We start from the raw sequence: 17,284 nt of genomic DNA on the forward strand, positions 1-17,284 counted from the left end.
GTGTACTTTTCAACACTGGGTACATTGTGTATATAATATTGTGTACATTTTTGTGATACCTTGCATGATCCTTTAAATAGTATGACTGCAGCCTTAACTTTCTGCCTATCACAAAGAAAAATCCCTTTATCATGTGTCAAAAATATTCTGTTTGGAAATAAATGCATTATTCTTCGTAATTTTCCTTGACAGTGCTACTATATCTCAGAATTTTGTCTAGCAAAAATAAAAGGAGATATAGAGAGGTACTAGTGCATGGGCTAGTAACAACTGCGTTCCGGTTTCCTACTATCTCATTTAGAGATAAATTATGTGTAGTGCCTACCACAGTGCCTGGGACAGGGTACATCTTCGATAATCGCAAACCAAAGTAATCAACTGCTTCATGGAAATACCTTTAAATAGGCTAAAATAGGTACCAGAAAACAACAATGCAACTAGAACAAGACAGGGACACCCCTTCCTCACTCTACTGTTTGTGGAAAACAAATAATAGAAAAATTAAGGAAGCATACACTTCCATAATAAGAAATCAAAGTTATCTACAGAAAATGTCTCTGATGTTTCAAAAAACTTACCTTGCTACCACGTGCCAGTGCTTTTCCTCACCTATTTTACCACAATTTGGAGGTAAGTCATGACATATGTCATCACATTCTAATCTGTTACTCATTAGTCATCTTGGCCAAGTAGAACTTCACTTTCACCTAGATACTTCCTTTCCCCCAGCCAGTTGAGTGCTCTTTCTTCTATCTTGCTCAGGATTTAAGTGGTTGAAGACACTTCTGTTAAGACATTTATGTATTTTAATTCCAAGCCTGCTGACCCTTTATTACCATATGTAGAGATTGTTTACATGGATCTCTCCAAGGCAAGCCACCATTAATTCATCTTTTTTTCATGTTCACATTCACAATTTTTCATTGGGTAGGGTTTTTTTTTTTTTTTAATGTTTATTTACTTTTGAGAGAGAGACAGACAGAGTATGAGCCGGGGAGAGTCAGAGAGAGAGAGGGAGACACAGAATCCAAAGCAGGCTCCAAGCTCTGAGCTGTCAGCACAGAGCGCGACACAGGGCCCAAACTCAGGAACTGCAAGATCATGACCTGAGCCGAAGTCAGACGCCCAACCGACTGAGCCACCCAGGCACCCCTCATTGGGTGGGGTTTGAGAAGAGGTATCAGTGAACCAAAGAATATGAACATTTTTTAAAGGTCTTTGATGAATGTTATCAAATTATTTTATAGAAAGGGTAAATGGATATTATATATTCCTATTTACCTTTGAGTTGTATGTATTTATGTATTTTAAATACAAGTGTTTTACTGAATATATTATTTGCAAATATGTTTCCCCCTTCTGTGTTCTGTCTTTTCAGTTTCTTGTTCTGTATCTTTTGAACACAGTTTTTAATTTTGACAAAGACCAATTTATTTTTTCTTTTGTTGCTTGTGCTTTTGTCCTATCTAAGCAACTGCCGCCACAAGCAAGGTCATGTAGATGTACCCTTATGTTTTCTTCTAAGAGTTTTATTGTTTCATCTTTTACATTTAGATCTTTTATCCACTTTAGGTTAATTTTGGTATAATTAACTCAATATGAGATAGGGATTCAACTTTATTCTTTTACACGTAGATACCGACTTGGTCCAGTACCATTTGTTGACAAGATTATTCTTTCCTTCAGTGAATTACTTTGGCACCTTCGTCGAAAATCAGGGATTTAGTTCTGGATTCTCAATTCTGTTCTATTGATCTATATGTTTATCTTTATGCAAGTACTATATTTTATGAGACAATTCTGTTGTTAAGTCTTGAAAAGGGAAACTGAGTTCTCCAACTTTGTTCTTTTTTTCAAGATTGCTTTTGCTATTCTGGGTCCCTTAAGTTTCCATATAAATTTTAGTATCAGCTTGTCAATTTCTGGAGAAAATTTTTTTTTGGATTCTGGAAAGAACTGCATTGAATGTGTAAACCAATTTAGGAAATATTACCATCTGAACCACATTAAGTCTTTCAATTCAGGAATATGAGATGCTATTTATTTGGATTTCTATTAATATCTTTTTTAATAGTTTTTAGTTTTTAGTTTTCACAGTATAAATTTATACCTCTTTTGTTCTTTTATTCTTTTGATGCTCTTAATGGTAACTTTTTCATAATTTTGTTTTTGGATTGTTCATTGCAAATAAGTAAAAATGCAATTGACTTTTATATATTTATTTTGTACCCTGTACCCTTGCTAAACTTATTTTGTAATAATTCCTTAATGGATTTTTCAGAATTTTCTACATACAACAATATGTCATCTACAATAGAGATTTTTATAACTTTCACCAGTAGTAGTTGCTTTGTTGCACAAAAGTGCTGTTTCAGAAGTGGATCTCTGCTATTTAACTTTTAATATAAATTGTATCAATATACAACTTACTTGAAATTGGCAGAATGAAAGGAATCTGATTGTAATTTAAAACTGCAGCACAATCAGGAACACGACAGGGATGTCCATTCTCACTGCTGTTGTTTAACATAGTGCTGGAAGTTCTAGCATCAGCAATCAGACAACAAAAGGAAATCAAAGGCATCAAAATTGGCAAAGATGAAGTCAAGCTTTCACTTTTTGCAGATGACATGATATTATACATGGAAAACCCTACAGACTCCACCAAAAGTCTGCTAGAACTGATACGTGAATTCAGTAAAGTCTCAGGATACAAAATTAATGTACAGAAATCAGTTGCATTCTTATACACTAATAATGAAGCAACAGAAAGACAAAGAAACTGATCCCTTTCACAATTGCACCAAGAATCATAAAATACCTAGGAATCAACCTAACCAAAGATGTAAAAGATCTGTATGCTGAAAACTATAGAAAGCTTATGAAGGAAATTGAAGAAGATACAAAGAAATGGGAAAACATTCCATGCTCATGGATTGGAAGAATAAATATTGTTAAAATGTCAGTACTACCCAAAGCAATCTACACATTCAATGCAATCCCAATCAAAATTGCACCAGCATTACTCTAAAGCTAGAACAAGCAATCCTAAAATTTGTATGGAACCACAAAAGACCCCGAATAGCCAAAGTAATATTGAAGACGAAAACCAAAACAGGAGGCATCACAATTCCAGACTTTAGCCTCCACTACAAAGCTGTAATCATCAAGACAGCATGGTATTGGCACAAAAACAGACACATAGACCAATGGAATAGAATAGAGATTCCAGAATTGGACCCACAAATGTATGGCCAACTAATCTTTGACAAAGCAAGAAAGAATATCCAATGGAAAAAGTCTCTCTAACAAATGGTGCTGGGAGAACTGGACAGCAACATGCAGAAGAATGAAACTAGACCACTTTCTTACACCACTCACAAAAATAAACTCAAAATGGATAAAGGACCTGAATGTGAGACAGGAAGCCATCAAAACCCTAGAGGAGAAAGCACAAAAAAAAAAAAACAAAAACAAACCTCTCTGACCTCAGCCTCAGCAATTTCTTACTCGACACATCTCCAAGGCAAGGGAATTAAAAGCAAAAATGAACTATTCAGACTTCATCAAGATAAAAAGCTTCTGCACTGCAAAGGAAACAATCAACAAAACTAAAAGGCAACCGATGGAATGGGAAAGGATATTTGCAAATGACATATCGGACAAAGGGCTAGTATCCAAAATCTATAAAGAATTCACCAAACTCCACACCCGAAAAACAAATAATCCAGTGAAGAAATGGGCAGAAGACATGAATAGACACTTCTCTAAAGAAGACCCCAGATGGCCAATAGGCAGGCACATGAAAAGATGCTCAATGTCGCTCCTCATCAGGGAAATACAAATCAAAACCACACTGAGATATCACCTCACGCCAGTCAGAGTGGCTAAAATGAACAAATCAGGAGACTATAGATGCTGGAGAGGATGTGGAGAAACGGGAACCCTCTTGCACTGTTGGTGGGAATGCAAACTGGTGCAGCCGCTCTGGAAAACAGTGTGGAGGTTCCTCAAAAAATTAAAAATAGATCTACCCTATGACCCAGCAATAGCACTGCTAGGAATCTACCCAAGGGATACAGGAATGCTGATGTATAGGGGAACTTGTACCCCAATGTTTATATAGCAGTACTTTCAACAATAGCCAAATTATGGAAAGAGCCTAACTGTCCATCAACTAATGAATGGATAAAGAAGTTGTAGTTTATATATACAATGGAATACTACTTAGCAATGAGAAAGAATGAAATACGGCCTTTTGTAGCAACGTGGATGGAACTGGAGAGTGTTATGCTAAGTGAAATAAGCCATACAGAGAAAGACAGATACCACATGTGTTCACTCTTAGGTGGATCCTGAGAAACTAAACAGGAACCCACAGGGGAGGGGAAGGAAGGAAAAAAAAAAAAGTTAGAGAGGAAGGGAGCCAAACCATAAGAGACTCTTAAAAACTGAGAATAAACTGAGGGTTGATGGGGGTTGGGGGATGGGGAAAGTGGGTGATGGGCATTGAGGAGGGCACCTGTTGGGATGAGCACTGGGTGTTGTATGGAAACCAATTTGACAATAAATTTTATATTAAAAAAATAATAAAAAAAAGATAAAACTGCAGCACAATTTTATGGCCATCAAAAAGGAAAGTTTTGACCTTTCCATAAGAAGCAAAAAAAAAAAAAAAAAAAAAAATCTCATTTAGGAGAAAATGAGCTGAAAAGAGTTTTTAAAAAGATAAAAACAATTTTCATTTTTCTTAACTATACTAAATGTTTCTTTTCATCATTGAGATTTTTCTCTTCAACTATTAGCACAAAAATTACATTGCTGTGCCAAAATTCATGAGTTTGAGGATTCTGGATATTCTTAAGTAGTTTACAGGATCTTTATAAAAATTTCTATTGATGGCTCACTGTAACACAAAGGATATCTAAATCAATATCTAGGATCATATACTGTTTTCTGTTTATTATTTCTACTTACTAGTAGTTAACAGAAGTATTAGGCAAAAAAATTTTAAGTGCATGTACAGTGCACACTTTTTCATCTTTAGGAAGGCTGAATTCTTGAGCTAATTTTCTTCACATCAAGAGCACTTTGACATTCTTCTTCCAAGTGAACTGTTTTCAGTATGAAGTTAGGCCATCATCTTTAAGATAACAAACGCACTATCATGAACTATTTTGACCAGTATCACACTACACAGAATAAAAGAGAATGGAAAACGTCTTGGGAATCCAGAATATAATCATGAATTAAATGTAAGTAAACATTAGTTTGTTTTTGATATTTTTAAGTTTCTCATCTTAATATGCTAAACAATATTTCAATTTGGTGTTAGCAGATTTTATACTCAGTTTTGCTATTCATTCTGACCCTTATAGTCAAAATCAAAAATCTAAAACATAAAATATTTCACCCTATCTACTACTTCTTTTTTTTAAGTTTATTTATTTATTTTGAGAGAGCGAGCACACAAACAGGCGAGGGGCGTAGAGAGAGGGAGAGAAAGAAAGAGACAGAGAAAGAGAGAGAGAAAATCCCAAGGAGGCTCCATGCTGCCTCCCGCAGAGAGCCTGACAGGGGGCTCGAAATCACAAACCAGGAGATCATGACCTGAACCAAAATTTAAGAGTCGTATGCTCAATGGACTGAGCCACCCATGCGCCCCCACCTACTACTTCTTCACTTAATTTTTCCCCTACCATGCTTCCTTTGTTTCCCAAAAGTTTCATCCTCACTACTTTTAAACTTTCTATCAAAAAATACTAATCTGTATTGATTTTTGCACTTAAAAAATTTTTACGAATCATATAATTTACTACCTTACCCACTTTGAAGTGTACAGTTCAGTGGCATTAAAGACATGCAGAGTTTTGTATAGGCATCACCAATGGCCATCTTCAGAATTATTTTCATCTTGTGAAACTAAAACTCTATGCCCTTTAAATAATAACCCTCTGTTTCCCACTCTCCCAGCCTCTGGCACCACCATTCTATTTTCTATGAATTTAACTACTCTACATACTGTATGATTTGGAATCATACAGTATTTGTCCTTTTGTGTCTGGCTTATTGCACTGAACTCAATTCTCTCAGGTTCCTCCATGCTGTGGCACATATCAGAATTTCTTCTTTTGGTCTATGTGTGTGTCTTATGCGAGTATCACACCATTTTGACCACAGCAGTTTTGTAATAAGTATTAAAATCAGGAAGTGTGAGCTTTCCAACTTTGTCCTTCTTTCTGAAAATTGTTTTGGCTATTTGGGGTCCCTCCCTTAAGAGTCCATATGAATTTTAGGACTGACTTTTCTATCTCTGCAAAAAATCAGTTGGGATTTTGATAGGGATTGTTTTGAATCTGCTGAACATGGGTAATACTGAAGCCAAATCATGGGTAATATTGACATTACAACAACATTAAGTCTTCCAATCTATGAACCCAAGATGGCTTTGCATATATTTGTGTTTTCTTTAATTTCTTCCAGCAACATTTTGTAGTATCTAGTGTACAAGTCCTTCTCCTCCATGGTTAAGTTTATTCCTAAGCATCTTACTCTTTTTGATAGTGTTGCAAATGGAGTTGTTTTTGCTTTGTATATGTCAAACTGTTACATAAATGGTATCATTAAGTACTTATATTTTCACAGTCTTCTTTTTTACTATTATTATAGTCCATGCATACATACTAAATGTAGAACAATATGCACAAGGAGGACACATAGCATCTTCAGGATACCTGTCACCTCTGGAGAGGGAAAGGGCGGAATGAGATATCATAAAGAAGGGATTTAGCTGTAACTATGAATTGTTTCTTTTTCAGTAAGAGATCTGTATAGAACATTTGTGCATTTGCAATACTTTCCTTATTTGAAACATCTTTTAATTTAAATTTTTTAGATTAAAATAATTTTGAAAATGTGGGGTATCTGAAGCATTACTTCAGGCATATGACTTTGCTTGTACCACTCTTGGGATCATGACCCTAGAGTGTCACCTTGAGGCCAGTTACTTTTTCTTGATGTGGCAGTGGATGATCTAGGAAACCAACAGTCACAGCTCTCCCCCCGAGACCCTAAAAGCTGAGACTTCGTATCAATGGGTCTTTACTTAGTCTGTGCTATTCATCTTGACTCTCTTCAATAACACTGATGTCAAATGAAACTCAATCCAAATATACTTAGGAAAAAAAAGACACTATCAGGATTACCTGCTTTTCATTAGGTTTGATACTGTAAAGCCAATAAATAGGGGTAAGTAGCTATTGATACTATGTATCAAGGTGGATATTTTCCAGGGAAATTTTTAATGCGATAATTTTGATGTGTTTTTTTTTTAAACAGCCCTGCTTTTTTTATGAGCTAAAAAGTAAAACAAGAGGTAATTCTACTGGAAAAATTCAAAGACACCATTTGAGCTGATGGTCTCTAGTTTTTCAACATGGAATCTGAAACAAGCACCAAGAAATAACAGCTCTAAGACGTAATCTGAGCCGTTTTCTTATTAAGGCAAGGCACTGCTTAGAAAAACAGTGTATTGGAGTATCAGATGAACAGTAACACTTCAGTGGTGACTCAGTACAGAACTAGAAATTATGCTAAGTCTACATTTTTGTAAAGTTAACCTTCCCTGAGGAAAATGTTATAATATTAATACTGTTTACTATTCAATACACATAGTTTGCTACTCAACCTGATATACACTTAAGTCTCCACTTATAGAGCTACGTCTTTAAATGATCATATAGAAAGGAGGAACATAAGGAATCACGTAAGTACATCACAAAAAAAATACATCATAAGACAACTGTTTAACTCCACCGCAGTTTTCACGTTAACAGAGTGGAGTGAAATACCTTTCAGGAACAAATGCCTCAGCAATTTTGGCACACAGAATGAAGTGCCAATGAAGAAGAATTAAAGACAACCAAGGAGATGACCCTTCACTCATGAAATGAATCTCATTTACGTGTGACTCTGACTACCACATAAGAATGTAAGCTTCTCCAGTCTTAACAGCCTAGCACTTACCTAGCACAAGGTAGGAATGTAGTACGGATATGTTGAATAAGTGACTTCTCCTAACTCTGATGGTACTTTCTAGCTGGGATCAGGAAACTGCCACCAGGAGGTGCCTGGCTGGCTCAGTTGGTAGAGCATGTGACTCTTGATCTCAGGGTCATGAATTCGAGCCCCACGTTGGGGGCAGAGTTTACTTAAAAAAAAAAAAAAAAACACATAAAAGCGAAAAAACTACCACCCTATACCTCAGCTTCACCAGTTCTTCTTTTCATGAAATCATATTATTTTTATTTTCATATCCTGTTTAAATCTTTTGATGAAAAAGTCATGTTTTCCAAACAACAAAATGACATTTAATTGCAACTTAGCCATGAGAAGAGAAATGTAGATTAATAAAATATTCATTGCACTAACTACCTAGAAGCTTCTGTGTGTTCAGGCTGAAAGTAAAACAGGAAAAACATTTCACAATATCATGATATTTTTCTGGCACTCACTCTCAAATCATATAATTTAAACATATCATTCATAACACAGTGTAAACACTAAATGTTAATGTAACACTGCTTAGTACAGACCTGAATTAAACTAAAGCAGTTCTATCATGGATATTATCCAAGGGGTTTAAGTTCAAGTTTTAAATTCCTTCAAAACAAAAGGAATGTCACCACAAGGTAAATTTAGCCTCAAGAATGTCTCACACAACATGAAGTCTCAAGAAAATGTTATATAGGCTTCAGATGACTTGTTTTAAAAGAGTGATTACCTACCACAGCTATCATATGTTTGGAATTATACTTAAAGATGCTCTTCTCTGGGACAAAAACAAAAGTATTACTTCTCAATAACAAAAGGAAAATGAATCAGGTGTCAGGAAGTGGGTGTAGAATGTGGCTAAATCTAGGAATGTATTTCCTAATTAACATGAGACAACAAAACCTCCCATTTACATTCAGCTTCCTAAAGAAGGTGAAACAAGCACATTGCTGTGTTACAGACTCAAAAGATGAGAGTCGCTGAATACATTAAAGATTGTTTGAAACAGGCACAGATCAATTTTCAAGACTGCCAAAAAAAATAAAAATAAAGGAATAAAACTCACAGAGAATGTTGGCCCACTGTTTGATGCTACAACAGTATAAACTTCGTCACGCAATTTTACTGAGAGCTGCCAGTTAGCCACTTGTGGTTGAATAATAGGTACTCTGAAGCAGAAAAAAAGAAAAGGAGTTAGTAATTTTACATTATTCTCTTAGTAAACTGATTTTCCTTTGGCGTTAAGTGTGCAGGGTAAAATTGCCACAGATTATATTTCAGAACATTATTTTAAAAGGCTCTGTCCCTGGAAAAAAGCTTTCAGATTTAAACTAGAGCAGTTAAAAACAAACATACAAAAAACACATAGACATTCCAAGGACAACAGTAATCACTCTGGGATAAATGTCCTAGTGCCATCCGTTCAAATACCATTATCCATTCTATGAATTTGAGTTGCTTAACTATGACTTTCAAAAATTAACTGTATGCAATATTAATATCTTTTCAGTATTTTGCTACTGTTCCAGACTGTTTTAAAAATTTACAATGTGAATCTTTTATTTTTCTGGGTTTATTGAGTTATGAGTGGTATGCATAAGAACTGCATATAATTAACACACAATTTAGTGAATTTGAACATAGTTATTCATTTGTGTTTCCATCACCATAATTAAGGTAATAAATATATCCATCACCTCCAAAAGTTCCCTTGTATATCCCTTCATTCCTTTTTGGTATTTTGTTTGTTTGGGTAAGAATACAATCTTAATACACAGGTCTTTTCTTGCCTATGATCCATATTACATGGTCCAGAAAAACTGGGTAAAGCAACCAGAGACAAAAACATTTTTAGAATACAAATATTTCACACAATTTTTTAAAGTAACAAGATTTTAATCATTTGTGAATTAGCCTAATTTAAATATTGCATGTTTTCATTATTTATGGTCATAAAGGAATATTTTACAAAGCAACTACACAGATACTATCCAGACTCTTGTCTTAAGTTATAGTTCCGAAAAAATGTTGCAGGTTATGTTTCAAGGTCACACCCCCTCCCATGAATTTCAAAAGGATTCTTTGTGTATTCAATGAAAACAAATTCAGGCACAAAAACTATGATTATAATCAAATCATCTCTAGACACAAGGTCTAATGGAGGATGATGGATAACTTAGGAGAACATTTGTATTTGGCCCACTATTTATTTTCTGAAAAAGAAGAAATGTCTTAAATACTCTAGAAGTGAAAATTAACGTTTTAAAATGTATCAACAAATCAATACTAATGAACATGGCAGACATGGACGATTCTCTCAGCAACTTAAATAGGGCTGTTTCAGAGGATAGAGCTTCACACATGAGAGCTTGAAAGAACAACAGGGGAGCATACAGGACGCAGAGGAGGAGAAGGAGGGGGGGGAAGAGGAGGAGGAGGAGGAGGAAGAAGAGGAAAAGGAGGAGGAGGAGGGGGGGAGGAGGAGGAGGAGGAGGAGGAGGAGGGGGAGGGGGAGGGGGAGGGGGAGGGGGAGGGGGAGGAGGAGGGGGAGGGGGAGGAGACAAGTGTCACAGGGCAGAGTGCTCCAGTATGCCAACACCCCACCCCCCCTCTATTTTGTCACTCTATTCCACAGGGCATCTAAGTTTGTCTCCTTAATTGGCCTGTGAGCTCCTAAAAGATCAAGATCATTCCTGGGGCACCTGGGTGGCTCGGTCAGTTAAGCATCCAACTTCAGCTCAGGTCATGATCTCGCGGTTCATGAGTTCGAGCCCTGAGTCAGGCTTTGTGCTAACAACTCAAGAGCCTGGAGCCTGCTTCAGATTCTGGGTCTCCCACTGCCTGCCCCTCCCTCACTCATGCTCTTGCGTGCTCTTTCTCTCTCTCAAACATTTAAAAAATTATAAAAATAAAGATCAAGGTCATTCCTTATTTTTGTTTCCCAGGTCCCAGCACAGTTTGGGGAGAAAGGGATGATGGGGGCAGTAGGAAGGAATCTGAGGAGCACCTACTATGTGCCGAGCACCGCATAGGAGAGGCCGCGTCACCCAAGGGACAGAGTATGCTCCAGAAAGAGCATGGCCCCTGAGCTCTTGGCTTACAACCTGGCTCTTTTTGCATTATATAAAGGACCTCACCAGACTTCACTCTGTTTGCCTTCAAAGGGGCTAACACCCCAACCTCTCAGGGGTTTTGTGATGACAGAAATAACCTCCCAGCTATATTACTGGCAACCTAACTTTCTTAAGTCTTTACTATCCTTGACAATTATGTACCTCTGCTGCTCAAGATTGTTCCATGGTTTTCTACTTCATATCAGGTGAAATCTTAACTGAGTTACCTACCATTCAAGTTTCTTATAAATAAGGTCTCTCTCTTTGTATCTAGTTTTATTTCTGATTATTCATGACTTGCGTATCTGGTTGCGCCAAAACCTTAAATTACTTCCCAAACCAAACCAAACCAAAACAAGCAGGAGAAATAAGCACAGTGGTCACAAACCCAGGCTCTGGTAACTCGCACAAGTGGGTTAAAAACCCAGCCCTTTCTGGGGTGCCTAGGTGGCTCAGTCGGTTGAGTGTCCAACTTCGGCTCAGGTCATGATCTCACGGTTTGTGGGTTCAAACCCCGCCTTGGGCTCTGTGCTGACAACTCAGAGCCTGGACCTGCTTTGGATTCTGTGTCTCCTCCTCTCTCTGCCCCTCCCCTGCTCATGCTCGGTCTCTCTCTCTCCTTCAAAAATAAATTTTAAAAAACATAAAAAAAAAAAACCCCAGCCCTTTCATTAATTCATTCTTGAGCAAACTATTAAGTCTCAATCTCCTTATGAATCAATCTAGATATATAATAGTATCTGCATCACAGTGATGATGTACTGAGAACTAAATCAAACAGTGCATGTTAACTTTTATTAATTTGATTAGTCCCAACCATAGGGCGACATATTCATTTCCACCCACCCCCATAACTGAAATCCCTTTAAGGGAAACCCTGGATTCCTTCTGCTCCACAAACCAACAGATTTTTCAAGAAGAATATCATCTCTCTCATAAACTGTTCCCTAACCATATAGGTATTGACCATAGTACAAACAACTTCAGTGAGCTCCCTGCCACTTAACCTACATTATAGGCTTAATATTTTTCACAATTTAGTAGCCTGAAGGAGGTAATTCTTTCAAGTAAATGTGGAGACTCTTTTCAGTTATGCAACAAGCCTCTGTTTCCAGAGGAGCTGGGAAGTTAATGCTGACATCCGGTTGGAACCCAGACTGAATTTTCCCACAGAAAGCAAACCTACAGATGGTGGCGAGATACAGTTGCCACCCTTCAGAACCTAACTACTATTTATTTTTCCATTGTTTTATTTTGACCCACATCTGTTTCATATATGTTAGAACCTGCCCCAAGAGGGACCTTGTAGAAAGAGCACAGGCTCCTTTGAGTTAAAATGCTGGGGTTTAATCTCAGTCCATTCCCTTACTAACAAGGTCCCAGGGACTCCAGTACTTTGGCCCCAAAATTTCCACACCTGTGAAATACAGCTGGTGCAGCGCTGGGCAGGTGATGGGGGAGCTGTCACTTCTTCTGAGCACACAACTCCTGAAGTGCCCTTTCCTAGCAATTTCTTTTAAGGTGATGTGTTACTAGGAGGTAGGAAAGAGGCTTCACTGTGACAGCAAGCCCTTGAGATACAAGATGGTCACACCGTGGAATCTCTTCATGAGTTCACTCTTCTGCAAACAAAATCTGCTAAGATTCCTTCCGGCTTTATGTAAGTTTGAAAGTAGTTTTGTTTTGTTTTTAAATAAAATGGATGGGGTTGGGCATACATGCCCAGTGTAAAGATCCATAAACTGGGCAGCAGAAATAAACTGTAATAAACTACAAATAAAGAAAGTAACATGCACCAGCCTGGAAGTATAAAAGTATATGTGTTCTATTTCTGCAAAATCATTGGGGCTGTGTTAATAATTACTTTGAAACACTGATATCAATTCCACCAGCACAAACGTGTTTATAATGATGGCAGTTACATTTTACAGTTATATTTTAAATTTTAGAAAGGAGTTCCTTTTATCCATCAAATCCAAAATAGTCTCAAATATTTTTATGAACAACTCTCTGGAAAGAGAGAGAAAAAGTCCTAGAGTTTCACTCGACTCAGCTTAGTATTGTTACACAGAAAACAGCTTCTTTACTGAACTATGTGCCTAGTAAAAGAGGCTGACATCTGATCAAAAATTTCATCTGTGCAGCTTGTTAGTTACTTGAAAAGCTGTTATCATTTAAACTACTACTTCAAAAAACAAACAAAACCCCCAAAACCCAGGAAAAGGGAATTCACATAAACAGAGACTCACAAAGCAAATCAAATAATAGGTCTTACCCAGACCTGTCCACTTTGATTATCATCAGCCAACCAGAATGAATATGCTCAATAAAACTGAATGTTTCTGTATTTTATAGTAAAAACGGTCAGCTGATTATCACAAATGTTAATGCTAATGCATTTAACTTATTGGAATATTTTACTCAAAAATGTGTAAATAATACTAACCCAAATACCCAAATTTGGGTAACCAAATACCCATTACATTTCATGTTTTAAGGCAGATTTTATGTAAACATAACTCACAGCATCTTTAGGTATCAAGGATTATAAACATCTCAAAACCATATTATGAGACACTCAGAAAAGCTGGTTTTCAATTGTGCCATTACCTATTTAGGAGTGAAACACTGAGTTAAAACAATGTTAGTGGTCAAAGAATCATTAAGCAATCCTTGATCATAACTTTCACAGTGGGTGGTCTGTAAAATGATCAAGAATAATACGCTGCATTCCATAGCCACAGAGGTCAGCTTCTGCATACAAATCTTTGCAGGAAGAAAAAGGCCTTCAGAAAAGTGGGCCATTCATCTGAACCAAGTTCAGAGAATTTCCAGCACAGTGAAAAGATATGTTATGCGAGCACATAGATGTATTCAGTGGGGGTAGACGGAACCAGCTACATGTGGCGACTACAAAGGAGCCCTCCCATGGTTCATGAATAAGTCGAGGAAATGATCAGAAAAAAAAAAGAGAGAGATGTTTAGACAGATGGCCCACTTAAAATGCCTGAGACAGGGCATAAGCAATTTTAATGAAACTTTAGATCTAGCATATGAATTGTTTCTTATTTCCTCCAGGGAAAAAAAAATCTAAAGAAGACAAAAATTCAGCAATTTGCTGAAAAACTCACTCTTAGCAAGTTGGGATGGAAAAAGAATTACAAATACAAGTTTTATTAGTGCAATAAATTCATATAAAATTCTTCACAGAGCCATCAGCTATCAAAATGAATATAAGCATGGAATGAACAGATTAAAGGAATTTTAAACAGAAGTCTACTGCCAAAGCAAACAAAAATCTAAGCCTTATTATGTGAGAACTTACAACACTCCAACATTAAAGTTCATCACTGCAGAAGAAAGATAAAAGCAGCATTTTCAGAGAAGCTCTTCAAAGCTAGAAATTGTCACAGTAGAGGAATAGAATCCTGCTTATATGCAATTTAAAATGTGTACATTCAAATAGATGAGGCTGTGTATCACAAAACAGTGCCCAGAAAGGGTTACAGAACACCCTCAAGTTTTGAGTCATTAGCATTACAAATAACACAAATGACACCTGAATCAGGAAACCGAATACTAATGTTACTTATAATCTTACAGATTTTAATATTATGCAAACCCTATTTCTTGTGCTACCAATCAAAGGGTTCAGGTTCTCAATTTAAATGCTGAACATGAACAGTCAGGAAAGGCAATGGAGTTTAGCCTCTGCAAGCCCTGGTCATGGACTGACCACCAACCCCAAAAGCCCTGTGGCCTTCCAAGTTACTTTTCCTCCTTGTGTCTCAATTTCCTGGTCAGCGAGCCCAAGACAGTAAGAACACTTTCCCCACAAGTTGATTAAAGAAGGTAAAAGGTGTAACACACTCAGATTCGTGCTTGGCACATGAATGCTAAAATAAGAGTTATTCTCATCATTTTCAGAATATGGTGAAATATCTGAAACTCTCCTCTATTATTTCAACCCCATTTTATTTATTTATTTGAGAGAGAGAGAGAGAGAGAGAGAGAGAGAGAGAGAGAGAGGATCTCAAGCAGGCTCCATGCTCACCACAGAGCCCAACACGGGGCTCGATCCCACAACCCTGGCATTGTGACCTGAGCCAAAATCAAGAATAGAAAGCTCAACCAACTGGGCCACCCCGGTGTCCCAACCCTATTTTTAAAAAATACATTAATTTATGATTTATATACAGTGAAATTCAAAACTGTAAGTTCCATCATTTATCATTCCAATAAATCTGTCCCTTTCCCCAGTAGTTCAACTATAGATTAAAGCTTCACATAAACAGACTCCAAAAACATGCACTCTTGCATGTAGCTTTCTTTTCTTCCTTGCCCAATGCAATGTTTTGAGGCTCATTCACGTTAACAGTTCATTATTTATTGTAGAGCAGTACTCTATAGTACCAGCATACCAAAATTAGTTCATCCTTCTGCTGATGGGCATTTGGGCTATTTCCAGTTTGGGGCTCTTATGAACAAACCTGCTATAAACACTCTTTGTATGAGCCTTTTTTGAAGACAGAAGTTTTGATTTCTTGTGGGTAAAAACTCTGAGAGTGGAAATGTGAGGGCAACCATGTTTAATTTTATAAAAACTGTCAAAACTGTCTTACAAGGTATTAAAACATATCTATACTCCCCCCAGCAATGGCACTTGCTCCATAGCCTTGCCGCCATTTTGGTGATGTGTTTCTACTTGTAGTCAGGCCAGTGGCTTAGAAACTTCTCATTACAGGTTAACATGCATTCCCCTTATGATAAATAATGTTGGGCACCTCAATATTAGTGCTTATTGGCCACTTGTTTCAAAATTTTGTCCATCTTTTTAATTAAGATGTTGGTCTCACTGATTTGTGGGAGTTATTTTTTAGAAAGCCTCTATCAGATTTAGGTCTTGTGAATATTCTGCACCACCCCTGAGGCTTATAAATTCTCTTAAAAATGTCTTACCTTCAGCAGTTTTTAAAAAATTAACAGACTTAATTTTTCAGAGCAGCTTTAGGTTTCCAGAAAAATTGAGCAGGAAGTAGAGTTCCTACAAATACCCTCACTCACCCTACCCTGGCTACAGTTATTACCATTCTGCATTGCTGTGGTACATTTGTTAAAATTGATGAGCCATGGTTGACAAATTGGTATTAGCTAAAGTCCATAGTTTACACTAGGATTCACTCTTTGGGCTATACATTCTACAGGTCTGAACAAATGTATAATGACAGGTCTCCACTATTAAGGTTTCATATAGAATAATTTCACCTTAAAATTGCTCTGTGCTCTACCTATTTAACTTTCCCTCCATCCCTCTGAATCACTGGCAACCACTGATCTTTATTATCTCTACCATTTTGCCTTTTCCAGAATGCTGTATAGCTATAATCATACAGAATATAACCTTTTCAGATCGGCTTCTTTCACTCAGCATTATGCATTTAAAGTTTCTCCATGTCTTTGTGTGGCTTGATGACAGCTAATACCTTTTTATTGCTGAATAACAGTCCGTTGTCTGGATGTACCACAGTTTACTTATCCATTCACCTACTGAAGGACATCTTGGTTACTTCTAAGTTTTGGCAATACGAGTGAAGTGAAGCTGCTATAAACATTGACATTCAGTTTGTAGGGTAGAAACATTTTCAATTCATTTGAATAAATACCAAGGAGTACAAATACTGGATCACATGGTAAAAGGATGTTTCATTTTGGAAAAATACCTGCTAAGCTGTCTTTCAAAGTGGCTGCACCATTTTGCATTCCCATTAGCAATGAATGAAAGTTCCTGTTGTTCCACAATTTGGTATTGTCAGTGTTTGGGATTTTAGTTATTCTAACAAACATATCTCTTTGTTGTTTAATGAAAATTTTTAATATGAATAAAAACATACGCATTTTCCCTTTTATGCTCAGTGCTTTTATGTCCTTGCTAAGAAGTGTTCTGACTACAGCAAGGCCCAGAAGAAATATTCATGTTTTGCTTTAGAGGTTTTACAGGTGGACCTAAGATTCATCCTTAATTTTCTTGTGTGATGGGAGAGAGAAGGAGTTTCATCTAGTTGTTTCAAGAAGACTTGCATACCAAGTTCTGCAGCTTTGTCCATCGGTTAAGATGATAT

At 36.8% G+C, this 17,284-nt stretch overlaps 1 protein-coding gene across 9 annotated transcripts in view; it reads right to left on the reverse strand.

Annotated features, from left to right (window-relative positions):
- PCCA (propionyl-CoA carboxylase subunit alpha) overlaps positions 1-17,284 on the reverse strand; it is a 418,714-nt gene that overhangs the window by 134,901 nt on the left and 266,529 nt on the right. For 8 of the 9 annotated variants that reach the window (XM_058743649.1, XM_058743656.1, XM_058743625.1 and 5 more), the window contains one exon: positions 9,119-9,221. In XM_058743649.1, coding sequence (XP_058599632.1) covers positions 9,119-9,221 — 103 coding nt within the window. Of the gene's footprint in view, positions 1-694; positions 786-9,118; positions 9,222-17,284 lie in introns of those variants that run through there. The other variant, XM_058743683.1, reaches the window with a different exon arrangement.

Source organism: Neofelis nebulosa, chromosome 1 (assembly GCF_028018385.1).
Source record: "Neofelis nebulosa isolate mNeoNeb1 chromosome 1, mNeoNeb1.pri, whole genome shotgun sequence".
NCBI classification, from domain to species: Eukaryota; Metazoa; Chordata; class Mammalia; order Carnivora; family Felidae; genus Neofelis; species Neofelis nebulosa.